The 18,788-nt window shown below is 41.4% G+C and overlaps 1 protein-coding gene across 7 annotated transcripts in view; it reads right to left on the minus strand.

Annotated features, from left to right (window-relative positions):
- nbeal1 (neurobeachin like 1) overlaps positions 1–18,788 on the minus strand; it is a 248,860-nt gene that overhangs the window by 63,178 nt on the left and 166,894 nt on the right. For all 7 annotated transcript variants that reach the window (XM_033024391.1, XM_033024389.1, XM_033024388.1 and 4 more), the window contains 8 exons: positions 18,278–18,583; positions 17,990–18,139; positions 15,729–15,886; positions 14,365–14,489; positions 9,421–9,541; positions 4,125–4,270; positions 927–1,060; positions 440–541 (listed from right to left, as the gene is read on the minus strand). In XM_033024391.1, coding sequence (XP_032880282.1) covers positions 440–541; positions 927–1,060; positions 4,125–4,270; positions 9,421–9,541; positions 14,365–14,489; positions 15,729–15,886; positions 17,990–18,139; positions 18,278–18,583 — 1,242 coding nt within the window. The remainder of the gene's footprint in view (positions 1–439; positions 542–926; positions 1,061–4,124; positions 4,271–9,420; positions 9,542–14,364; positions 14,490–15,728; positions 15,887–17,989; positions 18,140–18,277; positions 18,584–18,788) is intronic.

Here is an 18,788-nt window from a genome sequence, read left to right on the forward strand (position 1 = left end):
GCCACTATGAGAAAGAGCTCAGAATTTAATAATCCCACAAAATTAAAAAGTCTCTCTCCATGTTTCAGTGCTGTCATGTTTGCTGTATTTTTTCCCTAGTCAAGAAGTCAAACTAAATTTCTGTCATCAACTCAAAAAATCTTACATTATTACTAACGAGTAAAGCGCTATCAGCGTTCTTACTAAAATGATTCCAGCAACCAACACTGGCAATAATAGCTTAGTTGGTCATTCATTGACTGTGGGACTATTCTGATTACATGTTGACTACCACACTTACTTTTGTAAGAATGACAGCTCTCCAAAGTAATCCATTGGCTCATGTTTTGGGACGTTCCAAATTACATGAACTTTATTACTTCCATCAAGTTTAAACATGAACTCGGATACATACAGCATCAGGGTTTTGTGTAGATGTTTGGTCCTTCTGATTACATACCTGTGTAAGTCCTGATGCCTTCAACAGCTCCTGGGGTGACCGGGTGCCATACAAATTGGGTGGCCGGAGAGATAATATACGACTGTAGACTTTGTTCCTTACCTAAAATTTTCAGCAGTAAAGATTGTTGAACAAGGATAACAATGTGGCAGAAGTAAATAGAAATCTTCACATTAAAACTGGACTGGAATGCAGAAGAATCATCAAAGAAAACTCCACTTAATGATTTATACAAACAACTGAATATGACATGGAGGATTCTTGCCGATCCTTAAGAGTCAGCCTCTGAAATTGACATCCATGTATAACATTCATCCAGTTCTTGAGGTGAGGGAGAAAAATGTGCAGAACTAAGATAATATATAGCAACAAGGTAAATTAGAATCTTTGGTATAATTAGACTGGGCACCCACATCAATCTTGTCTATTTAGCACGCATTTGTCATTTACTCAATGTAATCTTCTGACATGTTTATTTTGGTCTCACCTCTTTTTTGAAGTTTAGGAAGTAGTTAGTTTGGTCAATCAGAAAGATCTCTAGTGCTGATCTTCTCAGGTTGTAACGCCGCAGGTGAATCTCACGCAGTTGAGAGAGGGGCCACTTAAAGTCATAGCCTATCCCTGAGAAGCAAAAACAGCAACAGTTGTTAATGTGCATAACAAAAATCAACAGGCATAGCACCACTCCCTGCGATACATCAGCAGTCAAAGGTTTCCAATCACAAAAGCAACATGCCCCATCACCTTCTCGGCATTACAAGCAGGCCAATCATGTTACCATGCAGCACGTGACAACCAAAATAAAGCGTTCTACTGCATCCAATCCTATGCATCGTGTTTTAGAAAAAGTGCAAAGATTCTAATAAGAACAGAAGAAGGAAAATGCTAGGGTGTTTTCGGGATGAATTATTTCATCTTAAAAGGTTATTCTGCAAAAGCTGATGATGAGCTCCGAGGAATAAAGCGGATTGAGATTTGATGGAAATGGACAGTTGTAAGAACATCTCTCTCCAGTAAGTACCGGCTAAGGTAAGGAATACAGAGGGAAGCTGTTCTTAATAGTAGATGGTTCAAAGACTAGAGGGCACAGAATTAATGTTTTAGTGTAAGGGAGATGTGGAAAAATTGGTGAAACGAAAATAAATTAATCCATGGAAAAGGGAATTAAGAGAGGCACACCAGAAAATGATTTGTAGAGGCATGTGATGGGGGAAAGTCCGGGAAATTGAGCCAGGAGCTGGAAAACCACTCAATAAGCTTCAAAGCATTCTATTATATAGATCACTGTTTATGTTTAATCTTTATGTAGTTTTGCATCTTCTTGCTTTTTGGTATGACTGTATGGTAAATCAAAAGGCACTGTACTTCAGCACATGTGACAATAAAGCACCATTGAACCATATCACCATTTTGTTCAACATTTTTCAATCCATCCATCCCAACAACTTTCCAAATCAGTCAGAAGATGAAAACATTTTTTCACAGAGACCGATGATTTCTGACAACCTTTTTTATTTCCAAATGTGTTGTTTTATTAAAACTGAAATGTTCCAAGATTTTAAAAATACATAATTTATTGCCAACTACACTCTTCGGTGGCTCATACTTATTAGTTTTATTTTAGAATTAGTCTGGAACTTTGTCCTCAACTGAACTTTTTCATTTTCAACTTTTAATATTATGCTTTACTGTGCTGGTTTTTCTCAGCTCATAACTGGACAATGCTTCGATCTACCTCCCTGGAACCGAAGAAGGGTCCCGACCCGAAACGTCACCCATTCCCTCTATCCAGAGATGCTGTCTGTTCCGCTGAGTTACTCCAGCATTTTGTGTCTATCTTTACTGCATAATTATCAGTAAATATCTCCACTGATGAAGGAAAGTCGGTCATTGATAAAGAAGGTGAAGATGATTGTGGCTAGAATACTCCTTTAGACAAACACTGCCCACTCTCTTTCAGTTACATTATTCCTCACTTATTCCATTCAACCTCAGTCTCCTGTCTATCACAAAGCTTCCATGTTGTTCCTTTCTCCTTCCTCTCTATCTTAAAACTTATTTCATTTTTAACATTTCCAAAGATGTCATGACAAGTCATCAAAACCCTAAACACCAACGGTTTCTCTGTCTACAGATGCTGCCTGATCTGCTGAGTGTTTCCACCACTTTGTTTTTATTTCAACGGGGGACAGACCCGCTTGGTACTTGGCAAGGGGGGGGAACTGCTTGGCACTTAGGGAATATCTGCAGTGCTCTGGAAAATCAGCAGGGGAAAGGAACTGAATGTATTGCTCTGTAAGGAGTCAGGGTGGACTTGATGGGCTGAAGGCTATCCTTCCACAGGTTGAGCAATAAACATAGGTCCTAAATAAGATATATTTCCCTATAAACAAATCCATCCTAGGCCAAATGAAATTGAAATTTAACGCGAAGAGCCACTGCAACCTTGATACCCGACCCAAGAAGGGTGTTGTGGTTGTGCTAGACCTCTATTCTGATAAACAATTAATTTAGCCATGACACTGTAGGCCCAACTCAATTCTTTATCCAGATTGGGATGAAGTATTGCCACACATACCCTTCCAGTTTACACTGATCAACAGCAATGCATGCAGAACATTCTGCATTCCTACGAACATCACTCGGTCAGGTATAGAAAGAAATGTACAGCACAGTTACCAGGCACGGAAATCGCTATCAAAATATGGAGGGGACCGGGGGACACAATTTCTTGGCGGCCGCGCGCGCATGCGATCACTCACACACATATGTGAGGCTTCGGAGGCTCAATCCAGCACTAAATGCAGCTGAACTCTGCCTGTCTCGCCGGGTTAACCTACAGCCCTGCCTGGACACCAGCCTGGAGTCGTGGAGCTAGCGCTACTTCTCCGCGCTGACTGTAAGCCTGGGCCATATTTCCCGTAAGTCCAGGCAGGGCTGTAGATTAACCTGGCGGGACAGGCAGAGTTGAGCTGGGTTTAGCGCTGTTTCTCCGCGCTGGCTGTGGGCCTGGGGCACAGCTCCCGTCTGACCCCGACGTCTCTGGCCACCCTCGGGGGGGCACTCGGGTGGGGACGGGGACAGGGACGGTCCAGTGGCGGTTTGGCAGCGATTGCAGCATCGGAGACCGGGATCGATCCTGGCTGCGGATGAGGCGCAGGTCTGTGTCCAGGGCTGCCGAGAGTGTTTTGGCACGTCTCCCTCCTCCGTGCTCTATCCTCAGTCCCACCGCCCCCACTTGCGCCTCTGACCGACACCTCCCTCCTCCAATGATCGCGCTGAATGATCATGTCCCGCCCCCATTGCCTGCTAACCGACGTCTCTCTCGTCCAATCAGCGCCCTCGATCAGCAGTCCCACCCCCACTGTCTTGCGGAAAGCGGAGATTTAACGGGGTTTTAAAATCCAGATTACAAAAAATGGGGGGGGACGTCCCCCACCTCTCAAAACTGCCGCTGACAGTTACGCAGCACAGAAACTGGCCCTTCAGTTGACCATCTTTATAATAATCAAATATTAATCCCATTTTGCTTTTATTCTCTCCACGTCTCCATGAACTCCTGATTCCCCACCTATTCTTGAGGCAATTGACAGCGGCCATATTCAGTTTGAGTTTGGGTTTTTAACTCCAAGGTGACCTCCAGTTTCAATGCAGCTAGTGAATTCCATGCCAGATTATATCCTACCTTCCTCTTTGTCCACACTCCCATCAAAAAAGTTGATGTGCTGGGTGGTGACTTCAAGGCGTCCTGAAACAACATCCATGATAGTGATCAGGTCACAGTCTTCAGTGATCACCAGCTTTTCTTTCTGATTCTGCTCCTCCTCATTGCTGTGGGAGACAGAATAAAACAAGACTGAAATGAAGTGGACATACCGGTTGGAGAAAGTTAAAAGTAACAAAATAGCATGTCATAGTTTAAATTTGAAATTACGTCACGATTAAGTTGATAGTAGAAAAATAAAAAACTCAGATTACACTCGTGAAGTAGGCACAAGGAACTGCAGATGCTGGTTTACAAAAAAGACAAAGTGCTGGAGTAAAACACATCTCTTGAGAAATGGATAGGTGATATTCAGATTGTGACCTTCCTTCAGACTTTTTGTAGTGGGTGGGGGGGGGGGAGCGGGGTAGAAAGAGGAGGGGGAGGGACAAAGTGTGGCCAATAGTAGGATACAGGTGAGGGGTTTGGGGGTTGATTAGTAGATAGTTGGCCAGAGATGAAAATTAAAAAATCGTGAGGCGAGGATGGTAAAGGGGTGAAATGTGAAGCCAGGGGAAGAAATATTGGTGGGGAGGAGACCATGCGTAGACCAGGCAACTGTTTCGCTGAACTCCGTCCACCTCGACCAGCTGGATCTCCCAGTTGCTAACCATTTTAACTCTCCTCTCCTCCTGTGCTCCACCTGGATGAACACCCATTTCTCCCATTCCCCTGTCCCCCCTCCCGCAACCCCGTTCCCTTCCACCTATATTCCTTCCTCCAGCTTCACATTTTGCACATCTTCCATCTTTATCTCCGTATTTCATGCTTTTTCATCTTTTCATATCCAGCTTTTGTCGAACCATCTGCCAATCAACCCCCCCCCCCCACCCCACTGCTATCACCTGTCACTTCCAGCCTCACCTCTCTTCCAGCTTTCTTTCCCCCCCACACCAATCCCCTACAATCAGTCTGAAGAAGTCATGACCCTAGATATCACCTCTCCATGTTCTCCAGAGATGCTGTCTGACCTGCTTGAGTGAGCGTAACTGAGGCGGACTGAGCGTAAATGTTCAGCAAAACAATCACCAATATTGGTCTCGCCGATATATAGGAGCCAACACCGAGAGCACTGGATACAGTTGATGAGTTTGGAGGAGGTGCAAGTAAACCTCTGCCTCACCTGAAAGGACATTTGGGGTTCCTGGTTGTGGTCGAGGGAGGAGATATAAGGATAGGTGTTGCATTTTGTGTCTATCTTCGGTATAAACCAACAACTGCAGTTCCTTCCTATACCAAAGCTAGGTTTGTTGTTCTTATTGCTGAAATTAAGTAATAGTTGTCTTCAAAATGAACGAAAGTGCGTAAAATTTTGACAAAAGAAGGATAAATTGGAGCCGTCAGAAATTATAAATTTAAGAAAAATATGGTTTATATGTATATATATATATATATATGTATAGTTTATACATACATGTATAATTTATATATGTAGTTTATATATATATGTGTGTATGGTTTATGTATATAGTCTATATATATATAGTATATACATATATAGTGTGAAAAGATAGTACGCTTATATATATATATATATATACACACATACACACACACATACACACAGTTTATATATATATATACACACACACACACATATCTATATTACTAAAACTCTGATCTTGACCGCTTTTGGCCCACTGTGCTGCGATTTCCGACAGAAGTCATTTTTGGCCACCTCACTCAGAGCCCCCCTCCGCCTTACGGGAGCGGAGAATTTTTCCCATCGATGACAAATCAGAGAGATATTAATGTTTTTAAAAAATTCACCATTCTCTCTGCTGCCCCTGCTGGAGGGAGGGGGAGGGACTATAAAACCAGGAAGTGGTGTGCCTCACTCAGTCTCTGCAAGATGGATGAAGCCAAGGGTCACGTCTCTCTGAGCTCTGAATAACACTGAACACATGTCTACACAACTGTGAGTCCCCTTAATGTGGTTTGAAAATGAAAATATGGTTTGTTACTTTTACTTACTGCAAATGGTGGCTTGGGTGCTTTGGCTTGAAGTTGAAAGTCACTACTTACTGCAAATGGTGGCTTGAGTGCTTTGGATTTAAGTTGAAAGGCACTACTTACTGCAAATGGTGGCTTGGGTGCTTTGGCTTGAAGTTGAAAGGCACTATTTACTGCAAATGGTGGCTTGGGTAATTTGGCTTGAAGTTGAAAAGCACTACTTACTGCAAATGGTGGCTTGGGTGCTTTGGCTTGAAGTTGAAAGGCACTATTTACTGCAAATGGTGGCTTGGGTGATTTGGCTTGAAGTTGAGAAGCACTACTTACTGCAAATGGTGGCTTGGGTGCTTTGGCTTGAAGTTGAAAGGCATTAACTGCAAATGGTGGCGTGGGTGCATTGGCTTGAAGTTGAAAGTCACTACTTACTGCAAATGGTGGCTTGGGTGCTTTGGCTTGAAGTTGAAAGGGACTACTTACTGCAAATGGTGGCTTGGGTGATTTGGCTTGAAGTTGAAAGGCACTTCTTACAGTAAATGGTGGCTTGGGTGCGTTGGCTTGAAGGTGTTAGAAACTACTTGCTGCAAATGGTGGCATGAAGTTTAAAGTCACTACTTACTGCAAATGATGGCTTGGGTGCTTTGCTTGAAGTTGAAAGGCACTACTTACTGCAAATGGTGGCTTGGGTGCTTTGGCTTGAAGTTGAAAGGCACTACTTACTGCAAATGGTGGCTTGGGTGCTTTGGCTTTAAGTTGAAAGGCACTACTTGCTGCAAATGGTGGTGGGTACTTTGGCTTGAAATTAAATGGCACTACTACAAATGCACTTACTTCCTGTTTGCACTCTATATTGATTTTAGATAAAACGCCACCACTTACGGCTGTGAGTTTTGACCATCTTACTCAGTCCCCCCTCCGCTGAGCAGGTGCAGAGAATTCTTCCCATCAATGAAAAATGAAAGTGTTATTAGTGTTTACAAAATGTTGAGAATCTCTCTCCTGTCAATCACACCATGAAAGCCACACCTTTTCCGGTGGGAGGGGGAGGGTTTATAAAACCCGGAAGTGTGGGTGTGGTTCAGTCTCTGCATGATGGGGGAGGGAGAGGTCACGACTCTGTCTGAGCTGTGAATCAACTGAACACACTGAATGTCTACTGAATTGTGAGTTTGGTGTTTTGTGTGGTTTTATGGTGGTTTCATCCTGCATGAAATGGTATGAAGCTACATTTGAATTTGGTGGCCTTGCACCCTGCTTGAAGTGGAATTAAACTGCACTTGAATTTGGCGGCCTTGCATCCTGCTTGAAGTGGTATGAAACTGCACTTGAATTTGGTGGTCTTGGATCCAGCTTGAAGTGGTATGAAACTGCACTTGAATTTGGTGGCCTTGCACCCTGCTTGAAATGGTAGGAAACTGCACTTGAATTTGGTGGCCTTGCACCCTGCTCACAGTGGTAAGAAACTGCACTTGAATTTGGTGGCCTTGCAACCTGCTTGAAATGGTAGGAACATGGATTTTAATTTGGTGGCCTTGCACCCTGCTTGAAATGGAATTTCAAGGAATAGTCATGACTCAACTGCCAGCCCACCAGCCGTGAGTGAGCTGCCAGCAGATCAGGCTTGAGGTACTGAGCTGCCACCCCAAGAACTCATACCAGCACTCCAAAAAGCTCCCCCCACTGGCCACCAATATTGGAATTGGGGGACCAGCCCTCCTGTGTGAACATGGGACCCAACGGGTCCCACTTAGTCTAGTATACTATATATGCATACTATGTATACACACTTTATATGTTTATAAAAGCTAAGTTAAACACTGCTATTTAACTGGGTTTCTTCTTGGTGTTCTCCACCTGTTGCTGGTTAACCAAAAGATGACTGTGCACTTAACAAGGAAGACTGAAAAATAAATCCTAGAATGTACAAATGATATTTTAAAATGTCAATGACTTGTTGGGATGTTAAGAATTTGGAACAGATTTGATCAAGTGATGTTCACTCATGTTCTTTAGTAAAGATTCCATGCCATACAATATAAATAGGCTTTTAACACTTAACACTGGAACCATGTATGAGCCAAAGCCATAAACCTTTTGTCCCAGCAGGTGGCGGCATTTTGCTTTGTACAGTGACAACCGGAATGAAAGCATGAAATATCTGGACCCGCTATATCAATTCCAGAAGAAAAATAATTTAAAAGAAATCACTGGGATTCTGAGCTGTACTTAGTTCTACCGTTTTCATTAACAAGATAAAAAAATTAGATTTTTCTTTAAATTAGTGACAAACAGCAAAGTGTCACAGTTATTGGATTTAATCAAGAAATTATTTGCAGTAGAAATCTTTATCAGGTATGCTATACCAGGCTTTCAAATTGGAGTGAGAGTTTCACAGCATGGAAACAGACCCTTCAGCCCAACTTTTCCACACCGGCCAACAAGTCCCATCTATACTGGTCCCAGCTGCCTGCATTTGGCCCATATCCCTCTAAACCTGTTCTATCCATGTACCTGTCCAACTGTTTCTTAAACCTTGCAATCCAGCGCTAAATGCCTCTGTATTTCTATTCATGAAGTCTTCTGCGGACAGTGGTCATTGACAAATCCACACCTGACTCCTGAAGCGTGTTTCCGATCTGTCGGACAGGTGTTTGGGGATTTTGCTTTATTATAGAGAGAATTCTTATGTCATCAGCTGTGGAGGTCTTCCTTGGCCTGCCAGTCCCTTTGCAATTAGTAAGTTCACCAGTGCTCTCTTTCTTGTTAATGATGTTATAAACAGTTGATTTTGGTAAGCCTAAGGATTGGCTGATGTCTCTAACAGTTTCATTCTTGTTTCTCAGACTCATAATGGCTTATTTGACTTTCATTGACACAACTTTGGTCCTCATGTTGATAAACAGCAATAAAAATTTCCAAGGGTGATGAAAAGGCTGGAGGAAAGACTAGGTACTGAGAGCTCTCTTATACCTGCATTAAGGAGGCAATTAAACACACCTGCGCAATTACAAATGTCTGTGAAGCCATGTGTCCCAAACATTATGGTGCCTATGAAATAGGGGGACTATGTATAAACACAGCTGTAATTTCTACATGTATAAAAATGGCCTTTACTAAAATCAGACAACGTGCACTTTAACCACATGTATTTTTTTTCTATTACAAATCTCAAATAGTGGAGTACAGAGGCAAATAAACAAATCATGGGTCTTTGTCCCAAACATTATGGAAGGCACTGTATATGAAGTACAAACATATCAGGACTTACATGTTAGTGAGCATGCTCAAATCTTCATCAGCCAACCGGTCATCTTCCAGGTCACTGACCTTGGCCTGCTTCACCGCTTCCAGCAGCAACGAATCATTGGAAGGCACAGTCTGCTGGACCCCTGCAGAGATAAATTTGGGGGAATCTTGATTTACTAAGGTATAAATCAGAAAACACCCAGGCAGCTGGCACTTTTTCAGAGACAGTTGAGGGTGAACAGAGCCCAGATAAAATGGCTAAGCCAAAAACTGTCCAAGAGTCAAGTCAAGTGAGTTTATTGTCATGTGTCCCAGATAGGACAATTAAATTCTTGCTTGCTGCAGCACAACAAGCATAAATACAGAACAGTTCAGTGTGTCTATATAGTATAGACCATATATATACACATAAATAAACAGATAGAGTGCAATAGGCTGTTATAGTTCAGAGTTTGTTTGATGGCGAGTTTAATAGCCTGATGGCTGTGGGGAAGAAGCTGTTCCTGAACCTGGATGTACCAGATTTCAGGCTCCTGTACCTAGAAGTTTGAGAGAGCCCTCTTTGACATACCGACTCTCCGTAATCTTCTCAGGAAGTAGAGGCGCTGATGTGCTTTCTTTGTAATTGCATCAGTGTGCTGAAACCAGGAAAGATCTTCGGAAATATGCACGCCCAGGAATTTGAAGTTCTTGACTCTTTCCACCATGATATAAATGGGATTGTGGGTCCCTATCCTACCCCTTGGGCTGAATGGAAATAAAGGGTATTCCATTCTGTTCTGATATTTTTCAGGGGGGGGGGGGGGGGGTTGAGTCACATATTGAGTATTAGTGCTTTAGCAGCAGTAATAATGTCAGGGAATTTGAGAAAGATTCTGCATACTCTGAAAAATACACAAAATCTAACTTTATTTTGGTGAAAATTCTAGACTTTTCTTTCTGGAAATTTAACTTTGGCCAGACAATATTTTTGACCAAGTCTAATAATTTCAGACTTTTTCTATCTATTTCAAAATATTCTATTCGCTGTTTCATTTTCTACACGCTTGCAAAGTTACATAAAACATCAAAAAAATGGATCTGGCATAATGTTTCAGATTCCATGTATCTTATTTCAGTTTCTATTTTTATATTTCGTGTGCAGTTCTGAAAGACCAATAGTTGTTTCACTTTAAACTGTGCCCTCTGGTTTACTCTTATTTTTAGTCCAAAGAGAAAGAATTTAAATTAATTTTGTGATCAAATTTTTAGACTTGGCAATTTGAAATAAAATTGGACACAAGTTGATGGCAAATGCTGGGATCTGAAGAAGAAAAAAAAACACTGCTGAAAGAACTCAGTGGGCCAGGACGTATCTCTAGAGGGAAATGGATAGACAACATTGTGTGTTGGGACTCTTCGGACATTGAAGGCAACTCCCTACCCTGAAGGCAACTCCCCACCTGAAACATTATCTGTCCATTTCCCTTCATGGATGCTTCTTGGCCCACTGAGTTCCTCCAGCCATTTGTTTTTTGAAGTTAAAGTGGAACGTTAATTTGCAAATCTGGAAAAGACGTTCGCTCTGGACAACTGTGTAATAGAGACTCAATGAAGTATGGGAGGTACCCAGAAAAGCACAATGAGACAAGCATCAGCTGCTACAGTAGATTGTTAGCTCAGTGATGAACATTAGGGTCTGCCCGAAATTGGTGAACTTCCAGTGTAAGATGTGTCGATAGCCATTCAGGATACTAACACATTGTAAAATAATGTATTGGATTGAGGATACAATGGATATAGTAAAAGATGAACACCAATTACATTTACCAAAACCTTGACCAGCTAGGAGGACAAGCGCAGAAAAAGCAGAGGTACACCAACCACTTGGAACTTGTCTTTCGAATCACACACCATGTTGACTTGGAAATATATTGCAGTTCCTTAGCAGCCACTGGGTCAAAATCCCGGAACACTCTCCCGTACAGCAATGGGGTGTGCCCATATTTCAAGAATTGCAAAGGTTCAAGAAGAAAGTTCATCATCACCTTCTCACGGTAATTAAGGATAGGCAATGAAATGTTAGCTCAGCCTACAACACTCAGTTCCTTCTGTGTAGAAAAGAACTGCAGAAGCTGGTTTAAATCGAAGGTAGACACAAAATGCTGGATTAACTCAGCGAGTCAGGCAGCATCTCTGGAAAGAAGGAATGGGTGACATTTCGGGTCGAGACCTTCAGACTGATGTCAGGGGAGTGGGTGAGACAGAGGTAAAATGTAGTCGGAGACAGTAAGACTGGTGGGAGAACTGGGAAGGGGGAGGGGATGGAGAGAGAAAGAAGGCAAGGGTTAATTGAAGTTAGAGAAGTCAATGTACATACCGCTGGAGTGTAAGCTACCCAAGCGAAATATGAGGTGCTGTTCCTCCAATTTGCGCTGGGCCTCAATCTGACAATGGAGAAGGCCCAGACAGAAGGCTCGATTGGGAATGGGAGGGAGAGTTAAAGTGCTGAGCAACCGGGAGATCAGGTAGATTTAGGCAGACTGAGCAGAAGTGTTCAGTGAAAGGATCAGCAAACCTGCGCTTGGTCTCGACGATATACAGGAGTCCATCAATGAATATATTAATTCAATTAATATATAACAAAACATTTATGAATAACGGATTTTTGAAATTAAAAATACAACAGAAATGTTGAAAAAGGTCAGATAACATCTGTGGAGAGAGATGATTAAATGTTTTGTTTTGATCAAAGACCTTTTATCTCGATTGAATCAAAGAGCAACTGTTTTTCTATTCACTGATATAGTTTGACCTACAATGCACTTCCAGAATTTTCTGTTTTTGTTTCAGATTTTTAGCATCTTTGACTTTATTTGTTTTGGAGTATGGAAATCCCTTCCCATTCAATAAGACATTACATAACATCATAAATGTATCTGGTTGTAAAAAGAGATTCAGCCAACAATCTAAATCCTTTCAAACCATATCTCCCCTATCCTTTCCTCATTGTTCTTCAAATTTCTCCTATTCAAAAATACGTTAGTTTATTGAATGTACCCCCATCACCATCTCAGATAGTGTATTCCAGATCAAAATACTCTTCCTCTCTCCTGGTTCTATTTCCAATTATTTTAACGGTGACCCGATTACTAAACCTTCCTGCCAGCATTAAGAGCTTAGCCCTGTCTGTTCTTGTCAGAGCTCCTCATTACTTTGAACATTGTAGATTTGATCCTAACTTTCAGATTAATAGATCAATCCCAGATTCACAAGTCTTTCCACAGCACTTGTAACCCTCATTTCTCATACCATCTTCTCATCAAGGCCTACAAATGCTCTCCAAATGCTTTGTTTAATATGATTTAAAAAAGACAAAGTGTAGGAGTAACTCAGCAGGTCAGGCAGCGTCTCTGGAGAACATGAACATGTGCTATTTGGGTTGGGACTCTTTTTCAGACTGATTAGGGGAGGAGGGAAGGAAGAAAGCTGGAGAATTAAATGTCCATACCATTGGGTTGTAAGGTACACATGAAATACGAGGTGGTGAAAGCTCATTATGGGAATGGGAGTTAAAATCCCATCCAATCTTCTAACTTTCTCTACCCCCCCCCCCCCTAATTAATTAGAAGCAGGGCCCGAAAAGTCACCAACATCATAGTCCTCCATGGATGATGCCTGGCCTGCTGAGTCACTCCAGCATATTGTGGGGGGTTTTTGTGAACCAGCATCTGCAGTTCCTTGTTTCTACTAGTCTAATATGATGTTTTACTCAATAGTGCCATTTAACAGTTCATAATAGATGTACTGCAGGTCAGTTTGACCCTGCATCTTTTCATCATTCCATCTATTCATCTATGCATCAATTAGCTCACGGGAAAGGGAATGTTGGGAAGGAAAGACTGATGTTTACAGTTCACCGAGTGCAGCAATAAGGTAAAAATCCATGCTGTCCTGTATTATCAGCACTTCCTGAACATATTGAACAAATTATCTCCATATAATTGATGAGCATTTAACTTTACTAATGGTAAATTTTTAACAGAAGTAAATTAACTTAAAGGTTCAACTAACAAAGTAATTGTTGCTATGATCAAGACCATATGACTTCATATAATAGCTATGTCAAAACACACTCCCATGTTACAGTTTGCCTCAGTCTTCCCAAGCCTGTTATGTCACTGATACAGATTTCTAAAAGCAGCTTTGGATTAGGTCATAGGATTGATATTAACTTGTGAACAGCTCAATATTATACAGACAAAAGAGCTTAATTGTTCATTCAATGGCAACAACGTTTTGTAGAGACACCAAACATTGTGAATAAATGGTTTCTTTATTCAGGCATGACAGGTTAGGCATACATGCATGTTTGGTACTCTTAACATAAAAGTCATTGTTGTTATTGCGAGGCACGCGTTTACTCGTGGGCTCGAGCTGAGCTTCTGCTGATGTGGCAGGACACTCCCCTTAACGCATGACGTCACGTTCCCGACAAAGCCTGTTCTCCCAAAAACTCTCTCTATATATATATATAACAGGGCATACCCCTAAGCCCCGTGACCACGCCCCCGCCAAACTGAGTTACGTGACCCTGCCAGTACTAGGGATGAGGGTTCGCCCAATAAGTGGCCTAACCACCGGGTGGCGCTACAAATAGCAGAATCACTAGTGTGGTCCACATGCTTTTTCAAAACAAAAATATTATTGATCTGCACAGAATTAACAGGGACTATTATATTATCACCTCTATACCAGAAGATAGACACAAAATGCTGGAGTAACTCAGCGGAACAGGCAGCATCTCTCGATAGAAAGAATAGGTGAAGTTTCAGGTCGAGAACCTTCTTCAGACTGAGACTTCAGACCCCTACACCAGAATTGTCTTTTGTAGCGAGTTTGAATCCATGCATGGGATCATCTTTCAAAGGTCTAATTGTTCAATTAATTAATATTATCTGAACATTAACATTCAACTGACACTCACCAAGATTGTCACGTAGTGCACTTGCATCGGTGTGGGGGTCAAAGTTGTAGTTCTGAACCAGCTTCAGCCTCATACGGGAATAGTTTTCTACGCTGGACAACTTCCAGCACATGGACTCGGGTTTTCTTATCAAGAGGAGGAGGGGGGAGGGGGGGGGGGGGAAAGCAAACACTCCATTAAAAATCAAATGTTTGACCAACAGAATATCCAACACTGAAATCCTACCACATACATCTGCATGGTGCATTTAGATTAGAAAAACATCTCAAACTTTTGATCAACAAAAAAGGCACTGGGAAGAAACTAACAATAGCTTTGTCACAGTTCGAAATTCAAAGTGTTGAAGGAGGAGAGGAAGAGAGAAGCAGACCCCAAGTTAGAAAAGGGTTCCATTCCTGAGAACAGTCCAGAAGTCAACTTTTTTCAGTCAGAAATATCCATTTTCTATAGCTGCCTATATCACATTATTCTGCATGCATTTTCAAGAATTCTTTCATTTCACGTAATATTTTATCTTTAACACTATCATGAGAAATTCTTTACAAATTTTCGGCAGATTTTGCAGTAAGATCAGATATCTATAAATCAGGTCTTCTGCAACCTGAAGAGCCACTGCATTTGCAGAAGCACCATTTGTCAATGGGAAAAACAGATGGCTGAAATATAGAAGATGGGGGTGAATCGTGGCAAGCTATAATGGGATTTAAACATCCAAAGAATCGATTCCAACAGATGGGCTGATGCGTCTAGGAGTGTTTTGACTGAATCATAAGTGGTTGGGATTCAGTCAGTGCTGTTCTACAGAAAACGACCCATTAGTTAACAAAATCACAGATGACAATCCAGTGACAAATATATTGATGTTAAGGTGGAAACATTCTGGATGCCAATTAAAGTGGATCAGGAGGGGGGAGAGAGAAAAACTGCAAATTTAGTAAAGATGGAAAAGGGCGTTGAAGGAAGGTTTAACAAAGAATGACATTTATATTGTACCCTCCACAACTTCAGAAGAATTAATGCTTTTTATAAGTATTTTCCCAAATCACAATCACTGTTGTAATGCAGGAATGTAGCCGCCAATGTATACAAAACAAAAGTCCCTTAAACAGCAACAAGATCATGGCCTGCTCTCTGCCCTTGAGTGTGGCCAAAGGGATCTTGCAGCTCCATACCGCATCTACTGGCTTGCCCGCTGCAGCATGCCTTTAATAAGCAGGGATTTTGAAATTTAGGTGACCTCTATCATGTCCCATTAAAGAAAGCAAAAAGTGCTAATCCCAGGCCAGAAGTCATTGAAAGAATATTAGGATATTGATGCATGCAACAGATCATTGTGGCATCAGAGACTGTTACAAGTTCCATACTTTTCAGCCCATGGTCCTCGTTCACAGGTTAGATAATGCTGAGCTGCCTTCCACTGTCTCAGAGTTGCAGTGTGCTGGCTGTTGAGTTGCTTCAGCATACTGTTGTAACGCAGGTTCTCCTGCCTGGCTTTGCGGGTGAACGGTTCAACAAAAAACTCCTGGCATCAAGACAAAGCAAACAGTTACAATATGGGGAGCTCTTCACCAATAATTATAAGCACGTGCAGTGAGTAATTTCATAGGAGGTCTAGAAACAAATTATTCTAAGCTGTGACATGGTCTGGGGAGGGTTGGTGAACTGTTGTTTAATTGAGCCAAAGAATAAAAAAGCTGAACGGTCACCTTCATCTAATTTTATCATGTTGCTCATAACTGTGTATGCATACTACAGAAGAGGATTTTTGTTGATCCTTCGTAAATCTGTGCATACTCCAATTCAATAACAGACAGTTTCAGATTATTTAGGTACAATAATGGAAATCATGTAACAGGGTTAAGTGTCATTCATTCTAACATGCCTGTCTTGACACTTTGAAAGAGCTAATAATTAGTCCCACTCCATTTCCATGCTTTATCCCTATCACCTTGTGTTTGCTTTTCAAATATTTATTTCTCTTTTGAAAATCACAGCATCTTAGACACACTACATGTCCTTAATGTTGTCAGGATTCAAGGCATTGAGTTATAGGGAGAGGTTGGGCAGGCTGGGACTTAATTGTGTATGAGACTGAAGGGTGATCTGGTACAGGTATATAAAATGTTGATGGGCATGTATCGGGTGAATGCACTGAGTCCTTTCCCAAGGCAGAGGAATAAAGAACTAGAGGTTTAACGTCCAAGGGGAAAGATTTAGCAGGAGCACAAAGGGCAATTGTTTCCCTCAGAGGTTGGCACATAAATGGAACAAGCGGACAGGAAATAGTTGAGACAGGTACAAGAACAATATTTAAAAGACAGTTGGACAGGTGCATGGATAGGAAAGGTTTAGAGGAACATAGGTGAAATGCAGGCAAATGGAACCAGCTTACATTGGTATTTGGGGAACATGGACAAGTTGGGCTGAAGGGTCTGTTTCCATCCTATGAGTATGAATCTACCATCACTTAAACTCAATATTTTGGATACATTTCTCCTCACTGCTACGATTGTTAATTTTTCCAATTATCTTAAAGCTGTTTCTTCTGTTTACCAAACCCCGTCAGTGTATCAGTGTGCTGCAAGCATGGACATTTGATGTTCTAAATATCTTGACAAACAATGAACAGGAAGTGCATTTTAGTAATAAACTAAAGGAGACACTTATGGAGACAAGAAACTACAGTTGCTGGAATCTTGATCAAAATCAAAGTTCTGGAAAAACTCAATGGGTCAGGCTGCATCTGTGGACGGAATGAACATATGACATTTTGGGGCCCCTCTTCAACAAAAGAAGAATCCCGATCCAAAACATTGTCTGTCCATTCCCTCCACAGAAGGTGTCTTACCTGTTTTCTTCCAACACTTTGTTGGACATGGTGTTATACTGGACTTGCACATTTGCTACAGGATTACAGTTTAATTCTAGCTCTCATATGAAGTGCAAGGTTTGAGTTCTATAGCTGTTGATATCCTGCATCCATGACCTCTCTGTCATCCAGGAGCTGATGCGACAGACACCATGACAAGAGATTTCACACTTGGCTCAGCAATCAATCATGCACAAAGTAAACTTTCATTTGTGCAGCATATTTAACATATTAAAATGTAAATCATGCTACTATGATTAAAAACATTTGATTCCAAGCCACATAGGACAGATATTTAGATTGTTATGGAGAGGCCTACACGTTTATTAGAGAAAACATTCTAGAGCTTAGGTAGTTGAAAGTATGGTTAATAACAATGAAGGAATCTAAAGATGGGAAAGAGGCCAAAATGGGAGGAAAGTACAGCTCCATAGGTTTGGAGTGCTAGGAATGCACAAACATAGGGTGGGGCAAATTCACAGAGGAACCATTTTGAATTGTGTCAATGCTGGCGGTTGCAGATATCAAAGGACTCTGGTTGCTGACTGGGGAATTATGGTCCAAAGTGGCCACTGGTCTTAAGTTGGGGAGGCAGCAATGGCAGGAAACACACTGCCCTTTGAACGCCGTTAAATTCTGCTCTGCTAAACCTCAGCATTATATGTGGTTTCAAGGACAAAGATTGCGAGATTCCAGCTTTGCTCAGGCTTCCGCTTTCTTTTCAAGATCAATCAGAACATTGCAACACCCACTCACTTGGAATTTGAGCTTGCTGTCTCCTTTCTCCCGATCTCGCTTATGTAATTTCACCATCATAGTTTCATAACACTCCTTCCAGAAGATAGCCATGCGTTCATGTCCTTTGCTGAACGTTTCAACCTCATAATGCTTCATCGAGGGAATGATCTGGAAGTAAGAACATAGTCATTGGCATTTATTACATAAACCTCATTCAGATTTTGTTGTCTTCCCAGAAAGACATTCTGGTAGAGCATTGACTAGTTAACAAAAAATACCTAATTGAATAAAAATAATAATACATACATATTTGTCAATGTAAACATGCCATTCGCTGGAACCACAGTACTCCTGGAAGTCCTCAAAGAAAGAAGGACTTCCATTGCTTTGCGGCAATGCTGGCAAGTGCAAATTCATGTAAAGTAGCTCATAAATTTTTGAGACCAAAGTTCGTATGATTGGGATCAGGAAGGAGTAGATTTCCGTCTTCTCTCTTATGGACTTGGTCAGGGTTTGCGCCAACTTCCCCAAGAGGAAACAAGCTTCATCTCGGTTGACTATATCTTTAGTCTGCAGTATGGTGTTGAGTTTTGCTGCAGCCATGGCACACACCTGATTGTTTAACAAAAAAAGAAATTCCTCAGAATAATTATCCAACACAAAACATCATGTGCAGTTTGCATGCTTAGTTTTATTTACTTATTACACTGACAATAATATATAAACCAACCAACAAATTTAGGTAATGGAAATTAATTTAAAATAATAGAAAGGTACAAGTAATTTAACTTTGTATCCAGCTTAACGGTGCGTGAGC

This window comes from Amblyraja radiata, chromosome 7 (assembly GCF_010909765.2).
Source record: "Amblyraja radiata isolate CabotCenter1 chromosome 7, sAmbRad1.1.pri, whole genome shotgun sequence".
Lineage (NCBI taxonomy): Eukaryota > Metazoa > Chordata > Chondrichthyes > Rajiformes > Rajidae > Amblyraja > Amblyraja radiata.